Source organism: Mytilus galloprovincialis, chromosome 14 (genome assembly GCF_965363235.1).
Source record: "Mytilus galloprovincialis chromosome 14, xbMytGall1.hap1.1, whole genome shotgun sequence".
Taxonomy (NCBI): domain Eukaryota; kingdom Metazoa; phylum Mollusca; class Bivalvia; order Mytilida; family Mytilidae; genus Mytilus; species Mytilus galloprovincialis.
This window is the reverse complement of record NC_134851.1, coordinates 6,638,047-6,660,125: the sequence shown is the minus strand read 5'-3', so window position 1 is coordinate 6,660,125 and position 22,079 is coordinate 6,638,047. Positions and strand designations below refer to the sequence as shown.

Below are 22,079 nucleotides of genomic sequence, written 5' to 3'. Positions count from 1 at the left end.
TGAATTAGGATTGACCTTCACCCCAACAGCTCTTAACTCTCTGGTAAGTATTCCCGAACTTTTGACAGATTGCTTTCATCATTTTGTCGCAACACGGCTAAATATGAAATACAATTATCACATATTACTTCTCATAATTACAGCCCGCACCGCAAACTAAGATATAAAATTTGTGCCAATTCAAAAGAGAGAAAAAATGTGTGTTTGTTTATTTTTAGTGAGTATGAGAAGATGTGTTTGCTTTTGCTTTGGAGATGGAAGGGGGTAGGAGGTTGTCCGAATTTACCTTTATGCTAAACAAATTTGTGCAATATAAAATCGTCATTTAGCATGACACATGTTAAGTGCTTTCGCTTAGGATAAATTATTATTCGCGAACTCTTCTTCACTTTAACTACGAAACTACATGTGTACACAGGGTAATTGATCCTTTTTGCGGAAAAATAGTGAGGCGCATGTGTAACTCCTAATTTACTCAAAGCATAACTGCTCAATGCAATACTGTTTTTTTTTTTCAAATTGGATTTTTTTTATTTTTGATTTTACTTACGTAAGATTTCGTATTATTAAAAGTAAAATAACAAAAATATAGAACTACAAAGAAAATTCAAATAGGAAAGTCCTTTATCAAAAATCAAAAGCTCAAACACATCAAACGAATGGAAAATAACTATCATAAACCTGGCTTGTTATTATTATATGTTAGCGGCAATAGTTATCATAGGTACCAGGATTATAATGTGAAATTAGGCATTAAGCTTAAATCCTAGGCAATAAGCTTGCGCCTAGGCAGTACGTCTATTGCCTAAATGATGTTAGGCATTAGTCTTAAATCCTAGGATTTAACCTTAAATCCTGAAAAAGAAATGTGCAGGCATTAAGCTTAATGCATAAAATATAAATGCCAGTAAATAAAAGACATTTATTCATATAAATAAAAATATATTTGTTACATAATAACATTATGAGAACTGGGGCCTGTTCATCGAAACTGTTCTAAGATCGGTCCTTTAAGATATTCTAAGGACAGAAATAATGATAAGGTTAGGTCCATCTTACCACATGTCTCAGCATGCTCATCGAAGCTATCTAAGGATTATCTTAGGTAGGATGTCCTAACCGCTGTTCTAAGTATTGGCGTAAAAGAAAATAGCAAATTAAAAAATTGAAAGTCTCTCAAATTTAATCAACAACTTAAATTTAAAAACCTATTTATTATTAGAAAATAAATAAATTTGGTGTTTTTACTGTCTTCTGATTGGTTACAATTATTACTTTTATTTTCAATGTTGTCAATTTAGATGACGACACGCCCACTCTGGCGTTGTGTATTCATACGCCAACATGTGTGTACGTTGTTATTGTTAATATAAATAATATAAAAAGTTCTTTGAGCCTTATTTTTGATAGAAATTTATTCATAATGAATGGCAATAATTTATTTCGATTTTATTGAACCATAAAACTAATTTTTGACTCTTCACATTTAACATAATCCGCTTCGCGGATTATTCAATGTGAAGATTCAAAAATTAGTTTTATGGTTCAATAAATCCAAAATAGATAATAGCCATTCATTAAATAATTATTAGTTTTTCAAATTAAAGGTTATAACTAATTTTGATATTTTAATTATTATAGTACTACATTTAAACTCTTTGAAACAAAAAATAAGTAAAAAGATATAACTAAGTTTTATATATTTTTAACATGTTATATGTTACCTCTTTACAATTATTTTGTCAATTCTAATATAAAACTTAGTTATATCTTTTTACTTATTTTTTGTTTCAAAGAGTTTAAATGTATTCCAATAAATTGACAACAATGTGTGAACATACAAACAGATATAATAGGTAAAAATGTCAATACCTAATTGTTCAAGTCTTGAGAGAACGGATAGGAAAGACAATTCGCAAAGATTCACCATTTTGCGTAGATTAAATATCGCAGCTACTATTACATGTAGTAGCAATGATGCTTCGGAAAATTAAACATCTACCGCGAGTCTACAGCCAGTCTTAAACCTTCAAGAGCACCCGAGATCACCCCGTTATACATCTACCGCGAGTCTAAAGCCAGTCTTTAACATTCAAGAGCACCCGAGAAGACCACCCCCGTCATTTTTGTGGGGTTTATTTTTCAGTCTTTAGTTTTCTATGTTGTGGTTTGTTTACTGTTGATTATCTTTAGATCTATTATTGCCATGGGGTTTGTCGACCATGAATGTCCCTTTGGTATTTTTCGCCTCTTTAATATAATTAAAGTGAAGAGTTATGTATAAAGGGTTTTTAGAAAAAAAAACATGTTCATTAATAAAGAAGTGAAAACCAAGGAAGCATTTAAAAAAATCATAAGTCAAATAAAAAACCAAACCAAACCTTCGCAAAAAATGAAATAGACGAAAGGATAACAAACATTCATAATAAAACAACGCATAACGCTAAAGACTGTGCAAAAAGAACAACACAACACACCGAGGATGAACTCATATTTTATATGACTTTAAAATTGTATTCCCTTTTCAGAGCATTAAAGATCAAACAATGTCGATGGCTGGATATTTTCAATTGGTAAGTTTTCATAAATACATAAATAAATTTGGTGTATTAACTGTCTTTTGATTGGTTAAAAGTATTAGTTTTATTTTCAATGTTCACAATTTTTATGGCGACACGCCCACTCTGTCGTTGTGTATTCATACGCCAACATGTGTGTACGTTGTTATTGTTAATATAAATGATATAAAAAGTTCTTTGAGCCTTATTTTTGATAGAAATTTATTTATAATTAATGGCAATAATTTATTTTGAATTTATTGACCCATAAAATTAATTTTTGACTCTTCACATTTTACATAATCCGCTTCGCGGATTATTCAATGTGAAGTCAAAAATTAATTTTATGGTTCAATAAATTCAAAATAAATAATAGCCATTCATTAATTGTGGAGAGTTGTCTCATTGACAATCATACCACATCTTCTTTTTTTATATTGTAAAGTTTTTAGAAACATTTGGTAAGTTTTTAGAAACATTTGGTAAGTTTTCATAACTATTTGATAGGTTGTCTAACATAATATTTAAAAAAAGTTAGTAAATTGTTTCAATTACTTGGTCAGTTGTCACGATTACTTGTTAAGTTGTTTTAAATACTTGGTCAGTTGTCTTTAATGCTTGTCAGTTGTGTACAATACCTTGTACATTTTAATTCAACCAATAATTACAAAATAGTTGCTTCTTGAGGAAATGTGCGGTAATACAATTGAGAAACTTTTGATCAACACATTACAACATACAAGCCGCATGGAATCCACACAAAAAATGACGACCCTTTCACAGAATTTTAATTTTTATCTTTGACGTTGTTCATTGTGATGATAACTTTAATAACCCTAATTGTATCTACTCCTGTCACATTGTATTTTTTATTACAGCATTGGAACGAAGAAAGATTAGCCTGGGATACTGACCCTACATATAATTCAATACCTTATATCTTCAGTACATCTGCATATACATGGCGGCCAACATTATTTATAGCGAATTCGTGAGTAAATATGTCTTCAAACTTAAATATGCAAGCGCCTGTATGTATTGAATTGCTTAAATTATTAGTTAGATAGTGTGCTAGTGACCTAATACGGTATATATGGGGTCAGTAAATTCCAAGTGGGGTGAGAGCGAAGCTCGAATCCCCATATGGAATTTACTGACCTCATATATACCGTATTACGTCACTAGCACACTATGTAATGAATTTATCTAACCGACTATCTTGACGTGTGAAAGTTAGACTAGTGACCTATCAAAATGAGCAAGTCTTCAATACTGTTAGCATAAAGAAACTACTTCCATTGATGCTACAAAAACAGATGCCAACAATAACAACTTGTTAGGTTTAAATGTGTTTTATGACTTTATTTCAATCTTAATCATCAATTTTTCCGATCGTCTGTAGAAACCTTTAATATTTTTTTTCATTACCGTTTTGTTTTTATCAAGGGACGTAACACCACTACTAACCGTGTATGAAATAAACCCCTCCTCCCTTCTAACCTAATATGGAATATAAAGGGACGTAGCACCACTACTAACCGTGTATGAAATAAGCCCCGCCTCCCGACTTACCTACTATGAAATATACACGGTCTCCACGCGGACGCTTTTAACCAAACATATTCCTAGAAATGTATAGGAGGTAAGATAACAACAAATATTCGAATACTACAATATGATTGATATAATACAACAACTACTTTAAAGACACCGTTCATGAGATATTACACACATTTGAACCATAATAGTAACGTAAAAACTTTCAGTTTTAACTATTTCGATTGCATAACGTTATGTTTAACCCTGACATTTATGAAGTTTAACAGAATTTTATTTTATTTCAAAATATATTCATTTATTTTCAGATCTAACGTATTATTTCATTTTGTAATGCTACGCTGCGCGAGCAAAACTGCATTTACAAATGACAAATTGCCAATTTACCTAAACTCTTCAGCGTCAGTACAACATAACGGTTAATACTTAATTATATTTATTACGAGTTATATCAAGCTTTTCGTTCGTTTCCTTATGCTTTATTGATGGTGTCTTCATAAGAAGCACGTGCAGTAAAGAATATCGCCTCGCGAAAGTTGTTAGCCAATCAAAAGAACGGTTTACTATGAGACATACATTCAACTGTTGGAATTGAACATATACAGGTTCAGCTAGGACATCATATATTGATGTTGTTTTCTTCTCATGTTTAGACTGAAATGTTAAATTGTAGGATTAAAACAATATTCGTACATTGCAGGAACTCATAAAATGCATAAGAATACGATATTAACAGGAAAAAAGCTCAACAAGACGAGATTTTCTTCCTGTGATAATCGCGTAAAAATAATAAGTATATATTAGTAATACCCTTACCCTTCCGGAGCACCTGATTTCACTTCCGGTTTTTAGTGGAGTTCGTGTTGTTTCTTATTTATTATTTATAACTGTTGATGTAAATGTCCTTTGGTTTTATGAGTCTTTGTTTACTCCTTGGTTTTGATTGTTATTGTCTTCCTACAACCTAAAAAAATGTGGTTTAATCGCAAATAAGACAATTTTCCTTCAGAGACCAAATGACGTAGAATTTACTTACTATTAAGACACCATACGGCCTTTAATTCAACGTGCAAACCCGATACCCTACACCAGGCTCTAATTAGTTATCAAAGGTACCAGGATTATAATTTAGTGCGCCAGAAGCGCGTTTCATATACATAATACTCATCAGTGACGCTCAGATCAAAATAGTTATAAAGCCAAACAAGTACAAAGTTGAAGAGCATTGAGGATCCAAAACTCCCAAAAGTTGTGCCAAATACGGCTTAGGTAATCTATGCCTGGGATAAGAAAATCCTTAGTTGTAAACAGGAAATTTATGAAAATGACCACATAATTGATATTCATGTCCTCACCGAAGTGTTGACTACTGGGCTGGCGATACTCTCGGGGAGAAAACGTCTACCAGCAGTGGCATCAGCCCAGTGGTGTAAATAGTCATCAAAGATACCAGGATTATAATTGAGTACACCAGACTCACGTTTCGTCTACATAAGAAAATGACCACATAATTGATATTATTGTCAAAACCGAACTGTTGACTACTGGGCTGGTGATACCCTCAGGGACGAAACGTCCACCAGCCGTGGCTTCGACCAAGTGCGCCCCAAAATGTGAGATGCAACAATTGGAATGAGATAAATAATAAGGGCCTGGTTTATGTACAGAACAATAAACGAAACACAAGAAAGATACGAATATTGCATATATACTTTTATGGATATGTGTGCATTCATACAGGAGGGTCTAGGTCTAAGAAAATACAGGACAAAAAATAAAGAAAAGTAAAAACTAGGGATGGCAATAAGTACTCAAGTCCTCGAGTACTCGATCGGAAGGCCGAGTACTCGAGTACAGTTTTAGTACTCGGATACTCGTTTGCCTGTTATATATCTTGAGATATTTTCTCTTCACATTTCCACTCACTTTAGTTCCGTTGAAATGTCCGCTTCGTAATACTAAATACTAAATAAAATCAATAAAGAACATAACTGTGTTTATCTTGAGGCTACTATTAGTTATACAAGTACCAACAACGTCCTTTCCTTCCGAGGGAATGTTTTTATGTGCACTACTTGTATAAAAAAAAGTCAAACAGTCTTCGTCTGAAATTGATGACCACATCATATTTCTAAACAAGAACACAATCAAAGTGACCTGCGGTGAACCCAACACAACTGATTAGAGACATTTTTAACGGTGTTTGTACACGGATCAACACTTTCATGGATTAATAATTAACTCATCACAAGCCATAAAACTTATTTTGTTTGTTAATTAAGACTTCTATGTAAACGTGATTGCTATTAGATGTACATTTAAATTGATTTAATTACTCTGTATTTGAAACTTAACTACTAAGTATAATTATTTAATTTACAATTGAAAGATAGGCGAAATTACGAGAGCGACATTCAAACCCAAAAGTCGAAAATAAGCTGACATCGTCCTGGCCGAAGAAACAAAGAAAATCAGACAAACGATGGTGCAAAAAAAAAAAACAAAACAAACAGAAAAATAATTGCTATTATGATTGGTTATTTGTTGAAACGGCGGTCGGTAATTCGCGGACTCAAAAAACCGTAGAGGAGCAAGCTATGTTTGTAGTACGTTTTTCTTATGTTTATGAAAGGTAATAACAAAAACACTGCATCACACCTAAAATATATACTTTTCAACAGACGGTTAAGATTCATCCGAGTACTTGTGAGTACTCGAGTATCTTGACCGAGTATCCGAGTATTAAATTTCAGATCTTTTGACATCCCTAGTAAAAACTAAATCAAACAAACAAAAACTGGATATGGAAGGGAAGGGGGTGGCTTTAATATAAAGAAAACATCTAAACCAATACAAGATGGAATAATACGTTATGATACATGTATAAACTTTATAACATAAATGAAAAACAAACATGACTGATTGTAGCCATGCAACAATAACCACTATTGGACTATGGGCTACGGATTTTTTACCGATACATGAAGAACAACACGTTTAAACAATATAAGTGTTCATGATAATTGTGTCAATTTGTATACTGTGCTTTTAATTTGGTCGAGTTAACTTTTAAGATTTCGATTATGTGTATTTTACAGAGTTGGAGACCTTGGTATTATAGACGATGATGTCAATATGATGAGAATATTGATGGAAGGCGTGGTCAATTGGGCACAGATGAGGATGATAACAACACATTGTGAAAGTGACATCACATATTATCCTTTTGATGCACAGAAATGTTCCATTGTACTATCTAGTTGGTCTTATTCGAATAACGAAGTCACTATTTTGTTTGACACCAACCCAGTTATTATGGATTTTTTCAGTGAGAACGGGGAATGGGTGTATGCTGGATACGGAACATCCGTATACATTGAGTATAGAGGTGATCAAATTCCTTTCGATATGGCTAAACTACAATTTAAATTTGTTCGTCGACCTGGTTTTATAGCAATGAACATTATATTACCAGTAATTGGATTGGCTATTCTGACTAGTTTTGTGTTCAAAGTAGGAGTTGATTCCGGAAAGATTGGATATTGTCTGACTGTGATGCTGGCCTACGCTGTATACCTTACTTTAGTTGCGGATAATATGCCAACAACGTCGGTAAATATATCTGTGCTCAGTAAGTTGATTTTACTATGCTCATATAAAACGGTAGAATTATTCTTCTATATTGTCTGAATTTTGAACTGCTTTACCTTTGCATTGTTTCTCTGTATACTGTCTGAAATATACTCTGCTTTATCGTTGCACTATCTGACATGTGTTCGTTTATACCTGTATACAGATATACCTGTACACTTCTTTACCTGAACACTGACATACCTGTACACTTCTTTACCTGAAAACTGGAATACCTGTACGCTTCTATACCTGAAAACTGATATACCTGTACGCTTCTATACCTGTACACTTCTTTACCTGAAAACTGATATACCTGGACACTTCTATACCTGTACACATTTATACCTGTACACTTCTATACCTGTACACTTCTATATCTGAATATCTTCTCTGTAAACTCTACTCTATCGTGGCACTTTCTGACATTTGTTCTTATATACCTGTATACTGATATACCGTATAGCAGGTTATTTTCGCGGGGTATAAATTTTCGCTTATTTTTGCGGATAGAACAAAATCGCCAAAATAAATTCCGCCATTTTAAAAGTGCACATGTAAAGGTATTGATTAAGTTTTGAATCCGCCAAAATAATAGCCGCCAAAATATTTCGTATACCTTAATCAATGAAAATCGCGAAATTTTACACCCGCGAAAATAACCCTATATACGGTACCTGTACACTCTTATTTGACAGCTGCCTAGGAGCTTTAACAACTTGGCGCACGTTCAGCTTTGAATCTTTTACAGCGTGTTACCTTTGTCTTCGCCATTTTTACGAAAGAACTTAATGACTCATGTCGGCTGGTGCTGGGCAAATTTACGATGTATATTTATATACATATAGGGAAAAAATAAGGCTGAAAATGCACCAAACATTTATATTCAATATAGATATTCACATTTTGTCTATTACGATATCAAATTGTTCATAATGTTCTCCATAGTATCCTTCCTAGTATCCTAACGGTTTCACTGTTTAACAGATTCTCAAGGATATATATCTAAAAGAGGGGCAAAAGGTCTAATTAGACGTACTTGATCTAAAGATATATTTCTGTGACTGCATCGTACGATCCTTTAGGATAGATAATTTAGCTAATCTGCAATAAATTCAATCTGCATGTCTTGTATATCATGAACTGTGTTACAACTTTATATTCTACTGACGAAGGGAGGTGTACCACTAAGCCACCAAGAGCGGATTTGTTTTAGTTCAGTCGAGGTGACCGAGTGGTCTAGAGCGATGGAAACAGTGCAAATGGTGTTCTCTCGATATCCCAAAGAGGGAAGAACAAAAATTGCTTTCGCTAATTTGCAAATTTTACATTGTAGTGCTGATATTTAGAGTAATTATGAATATAATATGTGTTTTCACTGATGATCCAATGGATAGATTTGTTATAGAGTTGTCATTTGTTTAGACGCAAATTTATATACATGATAAATAAGTTAAATAACAGATAACAAAATCATACAACAACGCCGGCTGCTCGGTTACAGTTGTGTAAATACGTTGTAACAACATATGTCTACACTAGTATTATCGAAAATTATTGGCACCATGCCTACTGGGACAAAAGTGTCGTCTTGATTTTCTTGTTCACTCTGCGCTACTTTTCCTTGCAGATATTGGCACATGCGCACAATTTTCTTCTATGTACATGTGCATATATAACTTGTGCCCGACCACACTTAACAAAGTATTTAACATGTGAATTGAAAATGATCGACTTCTGTATATTTTAATCAAAGTTTTTTCGGAAAAAAATAAAAGGTTAAAAATGTAAACATGATTTCTTTTTAAAATGCATGTCATTTCCCTTTTTAAATTTGATGATTCTAAGGTCAATTCATTCTACTGATAAAATTTTGAATAACCAATTGGCAAACATCGGAAAATTCTGCTACCGTACATCTGCCGATATGTGCCGAATGTGTCAAGAAAGTAACATACATTTCAATATGAGATTATAGATTGTTTTTACTTTCAGGTCTTTACAACTTACTTGTACTGATAGCTGGGATTCTTTCTATTCCGATAACTCTGTTTATATTAAGATGTCATCATGAGTTCCCACAAAACACTGTTCCAAAATGGCTGTTGTCGACTACTTCCTGTTTTCAAAGGTTTCTCCGTATTTCCACTTGTTTCTGCTGCAAAAGAAAAGATGAAATATTAACAAAGGTGAAAGACTTAAAATTAAAAACCATATGCATCGTCAATGTTATGGAGAGCGAGGCGAACACAATAAAACCACGTGGTAAACCGAAGAACGAGGCGAACACAAAAAAAACAGGTGATGAACAGGAGCTCACATGGAACGAAATAGTCAGAATTTGGGATGAATTCTTCTTCACCGTCTATATGTTTTTTGTTATTGTCATAACAACAGTAATGATGATCACATTACTTTATGGATTTTATGTTTACGGACAAGATGAGAGTTAATCAGACTGCTTTGAGACGTGACGTCATCAATAACAATACGTCAAGCAGACGTCTGTGTGAGGTCATTTCAAAAGTAGGAATTCCTGAATTATTTCAATTGTTTTGTCTGAAAGTATAAATTTTGATAACAACAATTTGCCAAAATATTTTCATCCTGTTTATTATAACTACTATATAAAATAAGGAGATGTGGTATGATTTCCAATGAGACAAATATACACCAGATACGAAATGACGTAATTGTTAGCAACTATAGGCTATCGTATGGCTTTCAACAAGGAGTAAAACCAATACCATATAAAAAGCTATAAAAGACCCAGACATTACAGGTTGTACTTTGTAAATACAACTGTTTCACAAACCACGCCTCTTTTGGGAAGATATTTAATGTTCATAGATATTTGTTTTGTTTACCTACTGGTGTCCTTGTGTGATCTGTATGCCTCCTGTCGAAGTGACACAATTTGATAATGTTACCAGTATAAATACACTAGTATTTACCGGCGAAATTGAATTCTGAGGAAGACGGAAGTAGCGGGAGGGGTATAGGATATAATTTTATAAAAAACTTTATAGTAAAAATGGCACAATTTTAGCCGTCATGTTGCTCTTGTTAAAATTAACAAATCCGGTAAATAGTCTAAATCGGTAGGTCAAAAAAGTGAAAACAACACATTTAATAATTTGTTGCGTCCGAAGCGCTTTTCTGGATTTACCTTCACCAGGAACGCTCAAAGCCAAACATATAAAATCTGAAGATGTATAAGTACCGAAACCGTTGAAGTGCTATATATGGGCGTTTTTCAATAAAAACGTACTTTCTTGTCCCAGCCACTTTAAAAAAATGTGTTTGATCTTTGCAAGTAATTTTTTGTGCAGTCAGTACATTGAATTAGATATAACATTTTTAAGCAAAGAAACAGTTTATTTTTTAGAGGGATTGATAAGATATTGATTCCTGAATGGTCCAAAACAACCAAAATGGCATGTCCCCAGACCGCCTGTCCAACATTCATACTCTCAAATATCGTAAAAAAATGTAGAAATAAATATTAATTTTACTTAATATAAGTTCTTTAATAATTCAAAAGTATGTTTAGAGCCAACATATTTTAATAAACAGCTTTTAACATAGGATTTGTTATTTTAGAAGGTGTGTCCCTAACACAATGTCCACTACGAAACGAAGTCATTAAAACTTGCTTATAAACAGTTTTATAAAATCAATGTAATTTTTTGTTTGCAAGAGATATAAACATTAGGGTCTCACAAAAGAAGTGATGCTTTTATAACGGCAATTAAACTGTTGGTAAGAAAAATTGAGCGCATCAAATGGACCAGAGTGATACCGTATTTTTGTAAATGTCCACTACGAAACTGGCCAAATTTCCTTCAGTAACTGGTTTTAAAATTATGAAAAAAATATCAGTGTACAGCTTAATAACGCTTTGATGAATACAGTCAGTCTTGTTACTATTGCAATATTGGGGTTGTGAGAAAAAAATAAAACATGTGAATACGTCCCCTACGAAACGGTCCCCTACGAAACAAGTTTTGGAGAAAAACGTTTCGTAGTGGACACTATCACTACCATGCAGTCTTTTTTTACTCTTTTTTCAATTATATTCGTGCAAGGCAAATAACAAAGCTTAGTTTCATGTAATTTTTATTATGTTTTTATTAACATAGAATAGGGTTGATGTCAACTACGAAACTTTTTGTCCACTACGAAACGGTTTTGACAACTACGAAACGCATCAAAATGTCCACTACGTAACATGAGTTGTACCTTCATATGTGAAGTACTGTCTAATCTTTATCTTTATTGGTTCTCCAATTCAGAAAAAAATGAGATTTTTCTAGTATATAAAGTAAACAAACTGGAATGTCTATAGGAAACATTTAAAATTGCAAAAATATGTGTGTTTAGAAGCAGTTTCGTACGAACAATACACAAATTATGAAAATAATATCATTTTAAAGAGTATTTAAGATTGCACTTTTTGTTTACAAACAGGTCTATAATAGAGGTATTCAAAATAACTCTTGAAAATAAGTTTTAGACTAGTTGATTTTTCATTTTTTTAGGTCTGAAAGGAACGCTTTTATTGAAAAACGCCCATATGTCAAAAAAACCTAAAATAAATAGCCAAGCTCATCTAAAGCCAACTTTGCCTGTGGGAGCTGAAACCTTAGTTTCTGAATAATTTTCAAAATTTATAAACGGATAATTTTAGTAAAGTATGTTAAATCATGTCAATACCAAAATACTAAAATTCAAGTATCAAAGACAAAACAATCAATTATTATTTGTACTATGGATGTCAAATCGGTGAAAATATCCTATCAAATATGCGTTGGTTTAACCAAGCGATACTACAGTACTAGCTCAGTAAGTATCTACAAAATCAGAACACAAATTGGGCAACCATAGATCTGACACGACTCAATGAATTAGCACTTATGCACTTGTATTATACGTTGTAATTTATCAGTTTCATTTTTCATAGTTGAAAGTAAAACAACAACAACAAAAAACAGAACTCTAGGGAAAATTCAAAACAGAAAGTCCCTAACAAATTACAAAATTAGAAGCTCAAACACATCAAACAAATGATAAACATGTCGAAATTTGGGTACAACAGTCAACATTATGTTACATTACATTGCTAATCACTATAAAAAAAAACTATGTCCAACAAAGACACTCTACAGACATGTAGAATGTTTTACCTTTCTGTTCACTAATAACAAACTATGCCCTATGATATCACAAAGCAATAAATGATATATATATATATTGGTTGAATATCTTATAGGTTAAGGTGTTGGCTCATATCTCATCTATCTACAAACTACATGCAACAATAATAAAATTGAGAATGGAAATGAGGAATATGTCAAAGAGACAACCACACGACCAAAGATCACTAAACAGCCGAAGGCCACCAATGTGTCTTCAGTACAGTGCGAAACTCCCGCACCCATTCAGAATTCTAAGAACCATAGCACGCAGACAGATTTCAAATTTGGGTTGAATGCCATTAACTATTATACATTTATGCCCCTTTTTAACTTGTAAAGTTGCAAGGCTTGAGCGGGGGCATTCGTATCTTCATTGACATTCTTCTTTTATTTTGCCATAATTCTCCATTCTGTAAGACACACTCAGACACTCTATTATGCAATATCCCACTTGTTACTTTTCTCTGGATTCTTCGTTAGACCTCTATACTCTTCATTAGAAATAAAGGCCCCTGGACTCTTCATTCGAATACAGACCTGTGACTCTTCACTTGATATACTGACCTCTATACTCTTCATTATATACTTCTCTCTGGGTTCTTTGCTAGGCATAAAGACCCCTGGACTCGCATTAAAAATACAGACCTCTGACTCTTCATTAGATATACAGCCCTCTGACTCTTCATTAGATATACAGACCTCTGTATTCCTCACTGAATAAACAGACTTATTGACTTTTCACTGAATGTATTGGCCTCTGGACATTTAGCTAAATATGCAAAACTTCTGGATTATTACCTGGACATACATACCTCTGGACTATTCACTGGATAAAAGCCCTCTGGACTTTTCACTGAATGTATTGGTCTCTGGACATTTAACTAAATATGCAAAACTTCTGGATTATTTACTGGCTATACAAACCTCTGCATTATTCAATAAATAAACAGAACCCATCAGTACAACAAAGATGTTCGGTGCACTATGTTGACTCCAGCAGAACGTTCAGTGCACTAAATAGAACACAATAGAACGTTCGTTGCACTACATGGGACGCAATTGAACGTTTGCATGATGCATTACATAGTTCAAAATAGAACGTTCTGTGTAATATATAGGACTGCATAAGACTAGGAAAACCATTCAGTGCACTACGTACATAGAACACAAAGAAACATTCCGAGTCGGTGCATAATGTAAGACACAACAGATCGTTTGTTGAACTATGTAGTACACAATAAAATGTTCGGTGGACTATGAAATACTCAATATATTGTTCAGAGCATTACGTAGTACACAATTAACTCTCTGTGCACTATGTTGGAAACATAGATTGTTTGGTGCACTACGAAGGACACAATCACTAGAACGTTCGGTGCACGACATGCTACACAAGAGACCGTTCGATGCACCACATAACACAAAATGGAACGAATAAAGCACCGCATAGTACATTAAAGAGCGTTCGATGCATTACTAAGTACATAATAGATTTACTATTTAAGACAAAATAGAAAGTTCAATTCAGTAGTTATATAATAATGTTGTGTTTAACATTGACTATGCAAAAATAGTAGCCAGGGTGAGAGACAGTAGTGCACGACCCGAAAAGAATGTACTATTGTCTCAAACCCTGGCTACTATTTTCCATAGTCAATGTAAAACACAACATTAATATCATTATTATACTGACTGTTAACTATTTTGAATAGTGACAGTAGTGTATTTCAATGTCAAATAAACGCCCTTTATGTAACTCTGCATATACATGTATTTATACTGCAACTAGTTGTGTTTATTTCCTTAATATAGTAGCATAGCTATATTTGTATAATGTAAATTTCATCATGTTACTTTCTCCACAATCAGGGGTTCATTAAAGGATGAAAATAAGTTTGACATTTGTGTTACGATTTAAAAAGCTATCAATGTATAAGTTTATGTTGCAGTATAAAAACAATATAAGGTCAATGTCATAAAAATATAAACTTTTTTGTACTCGGCGCAAAACTGAGGAAGGGCTCGGTAGAACCTCACTCACCCCCAGTTTATCAGCCTCATATAAAAAAGTTTATATTTACTTTCATTGACCTAATATTGTATATATATATATATATGCTGTCTTTATAAAGAGACTTGATTTTGTCTTATTGGCTACTAGAAAGATTAACAACGATATTGATTCAATAGTATGTTTTGAGTCGAAATGATTGATTTCAACTCTGTATTTGAATTGAAATGTTTTGCAGACTAGCAGTTTAATTAGTGGTTTATAACATCGTCATTTCAAGCGCACATATGATTAGGCTTATAAGTTCAACCCACTTGTCTGTCAAAGCAACTACGCTCCGCCTTTGCGCGTGAAATCAAACAATGATTGACGTGAAAATTAATAGTCTATCACAACAGCAATTTATACTATTTTCGTATAGTGCAGTTAAAGCTATATATTTCTTTTAAAAACTATGCAAAATAGAGAAATTTTACTATAGAAGAACTTTCTTACAGGAAGTATTATAATACTCAATAGACTGTTCGATAGGCTATATAGGACATAATAGAACATTCGGTGCTCTACGTAGTACACAATAGAACGTTCAGAGTACACAATAGAACACTTGGTGCACTATGTTATTCACAATATATCGTGCTAGTGCACTATGAAGTAAACAATAAAAAGTTTGGTGCACTACAGAGGACAATATAAATTTGAACGCTTGGTTCACTATGTAAGACACAAAAATCCGTTTGGTGCATTACAGCAGACACAATAGATACGTAGGACACAATAGAATGTTTGGTGCACTATATATGTAGTACACAAAAGATAGTTCGTTGCACTACGTAGGAAACAATTTTAGAACGTTTTGTGCGTTATCGATCTAAGACACAAAAGATCGCTCGGTGGACTATAAAGAACACCATGAACAGTCTGGTGAAATATGTATGACTCAATAAACCATGGGTGTCTATTGATGACATAATACAATGTTCGGTCGACTATGTATGACACGACGGACCGTGCAGTGCACTTAAGTAGTACATAATAGACCGTTAACTGCAGTATGGAGGACACATTCGATTGGTGGGTGCACTATATACGGCACGGTTATCTCATTGGATATCATATATACCACTTCTCCTATTTTTATATAACCGTTGGGTTTATAATGTCACACAGCGTTACTAGTAAATATTGAAAAAAAATAGTTTGATTGATAGCGTTGAAAAACTTAATTAAACCCCATACAACCCCTATTGAAGATTACTCGGGGTACTATGTATGATTTTACAGATCGTTTGAGATACTATGTAGAACACAATATGTAAAATGTTTGGTGGACTATGGAAAACAAGACAGACCGTATAGTGCACTATGTAGGACACAAAAGACCGTTCTGTGTATTATACTTGTATGTAGAACACAATCAAACGTTCCGTGCAATATGTAGTACATAAAAGAACGTTCTGTGCTTCATGCGGGACACAATAGAATACTCGCTGCAATATGTAGAATATAATGGAACGTTCGGTGTACTATATATGTAGAATAAAATAGAACTTCAATGCACTATAAAGGATAACAAATATTCGGTGCACAAAGCAGGATACAATATATTGTTCGATGCTCAATGGAGAACACAATACAATATTCGTTGGACTATGGGGCAAGATGGACGGTACAGTACACTCTGTATGTCACAACAGACCGTTCGTTGGTCTGTGGAGAACAAGATGGACCATACAGTGCACTCTATAGGTCACAACAGACCGTTCGTTGGACTATGGAGAACAAGATGGACCGTACGTACAGAGCACTCTGTAGGTCACAACAAACCGTTCGTTGGTCTATGGAGAACAAGATGGACCGTACAGTGCACTCTGTAAGTCACAACAGACCATTCGTTGGACTATGGAGAACAAGATGGACCGTACAGAGAACTCTGTAGGTCACAACAGACCGTTCGTTGGTCTATGGAGAACAAGATGGACCGTACAGTGCACTCTGTATGTCACAAAAGACCGTTCGTTGGTCTATGGAGACCAAAATGGGCCGTACAGTGCACTCTGTATATCACAATAGACCGTTCGTTGGTCTATGGAGTTTTAGTTTAAACATATTTTATTTGCTGAATTAAAGCAAAATGGATTAGACACAAGTAAATCATACTTAATATGAAGTCTTCTCCATAATACAATATATAGTTACAATAATAGTATAATATAATGGACATGCATATAAAACAAACAGTTTATTCAATATAATACTAGCTTTTATATGTGAAAAAAAGGAGAGAAAGTAAAAAGAGAAAAAGAAAGTTTGAAATTCGTATAATTCTGTGACGATGACTTGTGAGTTGATGACAACGATGACGTTCCGTGTCAGTAATAATAACGCTCTATCAAGGCATAAGCAATCTGTTTGACCTTTTTATGAAATTTTGAACATGTTTGAAAATTTGAATATTTTGTTCGTTCGAAAGTTCCAAGTGTCCGCAAATTAATAGTTTTGTATCTAAAACAAAGTTTTCAGATAGCCAGTTAAGGTTATGGAATAAGGTTTTTCTACACAATGTGTATTTTGGGCAAACGAAGAAGTAATGGTAGACATCCTCAATATCGGACCCACAATGACCAGAAGGATCATCTATAATATTAGCTTTAAATAGGTCATTGTTTAAGAATGAAGCGGAACATCGCAATTGCGTTAAGATAATATTTAATTTCCTTGAGCCGTACAAATAAAACGTTTCAATTTTACATAATAGACTATCTTTTTTTAATTCTTTCTTAAGTTTAGTAATAGAGTCGACACTGCGAATTTTTGGATCAAGTTTATTCCATTCACGTATAGTAGAGGGAATAAACGATTCAGTAGTAAGGGAAAGTCTACAAAATGGAACAATAATATCATGACCATTTCGCAACGGGTAGTTGGTTGTACTTTGTACACAAGGAGGTACAAGATTACATAGATATTCTGGTGCATGCTTTTGGTTCATGTTATAAAACATTTGTAATTTTCTTCTCCTTCTTCTTTCAAAAAGAGATTCCCAGCTAACTCAGAATATAAAGTTTCAGTTTTTGTAAATATCGGTAGACCTGTTACTATTCTTGCGGCCTCTAATTGCAAATTTTCTAATTTATGTGAGTAGCCTATTTCACAATTATCCCACACTTCCGTGGCATATTCAAAAATGGGTCGAATAAAAACTAAGTATAGTTTTTCTAAATTATTTCGAGATAATCGGTATTTAAGTTTACGTAAAACATTTAAGTGTTTCTGTACACTTAGAATTATACTTTCAACATGATTGTTCCATTTTGCGTCACTACTAAAATTAACTCCCAGGTGCTTATGAGATGTACTTAAAGGTATATTTTTACCATTTAAGGAAAAGCTAGGGTCTGAAGTCTCAATATTTGAAAAAATCATAATTTCGGTTTTATCTGGGTTAAATAACATAAGCCATTTAGAAGACCAATCATCCAGCTCTTTCAAGTCGCGATCGATAACAGATTTAATCTGTTCTCCGTCGTTACCAGAATAATTGAATGATGTGTCGTCAGCAAATAGCCGACACAGTGAAGTAAGCTTATCAGCGATATCATTAATGTATAAGACAAAGAGAAGAGGGCCCAGAACCGATCCCTGGGGAACACCAGCTGAGACATTACAGAAGGAAGAAGACGAGTTATTTAATACTACTCTCTGTTGTCTGTCGTGTAGATAATCCTGAAACCAATTCAATACGTTTCCGTTAACACCATAAGCTTTCATTTTACTTAAAGACCCCTATGCCAAACTTTGTCGAAAGCTTTAGAGAAGTCACAGAATACAAAACAGTTTATATCTTTTTTATTCCAAGGAGTTTAATATGCAATTATATATTTTTAAGAGTTGATGAACAGTTGAATTTTTAGGTAGAAATCCTGATTGATACTCATAAATTAATTTATTAGCTTTTAAATGATTGTATAAGTGCTTAAACACAACTCTTTCCATAACTTTTCCTACACAACTAATTAAGGATATCGGTCTATAATTTGATGGCAAAGATGAATCTCCCTTTTTGAAAATGGGTATCAGATTTGCTATCTTCCAGCTAGTTGGGTATATTTCCTCTCTTAAGGATTTATTAAATATAATATGGAGCGGGACTGCTACCTTTTCTGGACACAGCTTTAGCATCTTATGACTGATCACATCAGGACCAGATGCTTTGTTTGGATCTAATATCTGAATAATATCTATTATTTCTTTTATATTTACTTGGATATCTGAAAACTTACTACATGTATTAGTTTTTGTATCAAATTCGGGCAAATCAACATGATCTTCATCTAGTTTTGAAATCATACTAAAATATGTGTTTAACAAATTACATTTCTCCTCATCTTCATATACAGTATCATTCAGTTCATTATCATTTATAATATTTTGGAGAGGGGGTATGGTTTCTGAACCTTTTTTGGATTTAATTAACGTTTTCATTAATTTCCAATACGTTTTCGAGTTTGAAGGTTGTTTTGATATTAGACAGTCCAAATTTGTTTCAAAATTTTCTTTGGCAATTTTTTTCATATTATTTACTTTATGTCTCTGTTTTTTGTACTTCATAATACTATTTTCACAATTATATTTAATCGCTTTTTTTCTTAATCTGTCTCGGATTCGAATTTCACGTCTTATGTCATTATTGAACCAATGTTTGTCATTATGTCGTACAGTTACTGTTTTAGTAGGAATGCATTTTTTTAGCTATTTTCAAAAATTATATTGTAAAACATTCACACATCTCATTAGTGGTTTTACTTTCGGGAAGCATAGTATTCCAGTCTATTTCGTCTAATTTCTCAGCAAATTTGGATTTATCAGCCCGATCGTATAGCCATATTTTTCTTTTAAAAGATTTAAAGTCGGACATTGGGCATTCGAGAAATGCAATAGGTGCATCATGATCACTAATATGCAGATGGAGCTTTTAGAACATTTGAAAAGGAACATAACATAGAGTCACTAATAATAATCGGATCTAGCAGAGTGCTACTATGGTCCGTTACTCTAGTAGGTAATTCAATAACATTGGTTAAATTGAACACATTTAATGTGTCAATTAGTTTGTTATTATGCGTAGTAAGAAAGTCAGAGTTCAAATCGCCCGTTATTACCATCCTTTCATTGACCTGCAAACCCATCCCTGATTTAATCGTGTCCAGTAATTATTATCTGAATTAGGCGATCTATAAGTGTGACACAATAAGAAGCTTTGACCTTTAACATGGATATTGACAAAAAGGGATTCGTCTTCTTTAGTTTCGAGTGCATTTATTCGGTTGAGTCCGATTCCATCTTTGACATAAATGAGTAAACCACCACCAAAGCTATTTCTATCTTTTCGGACTATATTTGAAGAGAAGGAATCAAGTTTTATATCGTCATCCGCAATGTTGGGATCTAAGTGTGTTTCCGATAAAGTAATAATATCAAATTCATCACAAAAATTATTTAGAAATTTTAATTTATTTCTCACTGATCTTATGTTGAGACTACAAATGGATATAAAATTTTCTTGTGGTTGTGTTTCATTCACCGACGGTGCGTTCGATTCATTACGAAAACTTGGGCCCGGGTTTGTTTCAATATTTCCGATAATAAGGAGAAAATAAAGTACGTACAACAGAAAAATAATGTTTGATCTTGGATTAATTGTTTGTAAAACAGAGAGATTGAAGATGAGGAGACTGCAACGTAAGTTGATTATAAATATGTCTAGATAGGAAGCTATGTGTAAATTGGATAAAGGGCCACATTGTTTTTATTCTGTTATTAAATATACCTATAGCAGCCCTGTAATCCTGGACGCAGTTATCCATTACATGATTAAACTGTTACAGGAATTAGGAGAGGACTGCTGTAGGAGAACATTACAAAACTGACACACATATCATCATCATCATCATCACCTTCATCATCACAGAAAAATGCAAAAAAGTAAGAACAAGAAAAGTTGAAAAATACAAAAGGCCGAAAAATAAGCCTCGCAAATATGGAAGTCATGAAAAAAAAGGAGAATGAAAATGGGATATTGTAATACTGAATAAGTTATGTATTATATTTAGAAATAAACCAATTTGTAAATAAATAAAGAAAGAGAGAAAAAAGTAAATGGAACTGTTTGATAATTACGAAAGAAACTAAAGTATGATTGCCAATGAGACATCCATTAGCCAGTGACAAATAAACATGGATGAAAGTAGATTTGTAGCTTGAAGTTTTTTTTTTTTTTTTTTTTTTTATCCTGGTTAAAAAAAAAAAAAATATTATTGTTATTTGTGTTATGACTATTGTCATAAACTTTCAGAATTGCTATTAGCTTAAGAGAATAAAAACTTATATAGACAGGCTATATACATTGTAATGCTTGAAAGACTTACTCCATTTCTCGACATACTTGACTTTAAAGTTCTTGGGGTTTTGGGGTTTTTTTCTTTTTTTTTTTAAATATTCACAAGCAATGTAACAAATTTATACTTATTCTTATCAAATAATTAATATTTTTATATTAGGGTATTATGTTAGCATGAAGAGGTCAACTGTATGGAGTTCGGTTAGATTTTGTTTGTGAGTGAACTACATGTAATTCGTGAATCTCGGGCAATGTATAACGGTTTCAAAAATGGGAAATTACTCGAGCTTAACCACAATTATCTATTGTTGACACCTGTGGTCAGCAGACTGGTTAGAGTATGTACTCATATATAAATATTAAATGAACGGCAAACGGAAATGTTCAATCGATGTGATTCTTAAACATACGCTGTATTTTTTTTATTTTTTTTTAAAACTTTTTTTAATGAAATGGGCTATAAAAAAAAATTGAAAAGAATCACAGTAGGTCTTTGTCAGATTGGTCTATGGAGAACAAGATGGACCGTACAGTACACTCTGTATGTCACAATAGACCGTTCGTTGGTCTATGGAGAACAAGATGGACCGTACAGTGCACTCTGTTGGTCACAACAGACCGTTCGTTGGACTATGGAGAACAAGATGGACCGTACAGTGCACTCTGTGGGGCACAACAGACCGTTCGTTGGTCTATGGAGAACAAGATGGACCGTACAGTGCACT

The 22,079-nt window shown here is 33.3% G+C and overlaps 1 protein-coding gene across 1 annotated transcript in view; it reads left to right on the top strand.

Moving 5' to 3' along the window:
• Positions 1-10,311, top strand: part of LOC143059216 (neuronal acetylcholine receptor subunit alpha-6-like) — a 10,413-nt gene extending 102 nt beyond the window's left edge. Inside the window, exons 1-5 of the mRNA XM_076232696.1 lie at positions 1-43; positions 2,529-2,573; positions 3,437-3,549; positions 7,214-7,746; positions 9,741-10,311. The exon at positions 1-43 is cut by the window's left edge and continues 102 nt beyond it. Coding sequence (XP_076088811.1) covers positions 2,547-2,573; positions 3,437-3,549; positions 7,214-7,746; positions 9,741-10,198 — 1,131 coding nt within the window. The 5' untranslated portion in view covers positions 1-43; positions 2,529-2,546 and the 3' untranslated portion in view covers positions 10,199-10,311. The remainder of the gene's footprint in view (positions 44-2,528; positions 2,574-3,436; positions 3,550-7,213; positions 7,747-9,740) is intronic.
• The last annotated feature ends 11,768 nt before the right edge of the window (positions 10,312-22,079 follow it).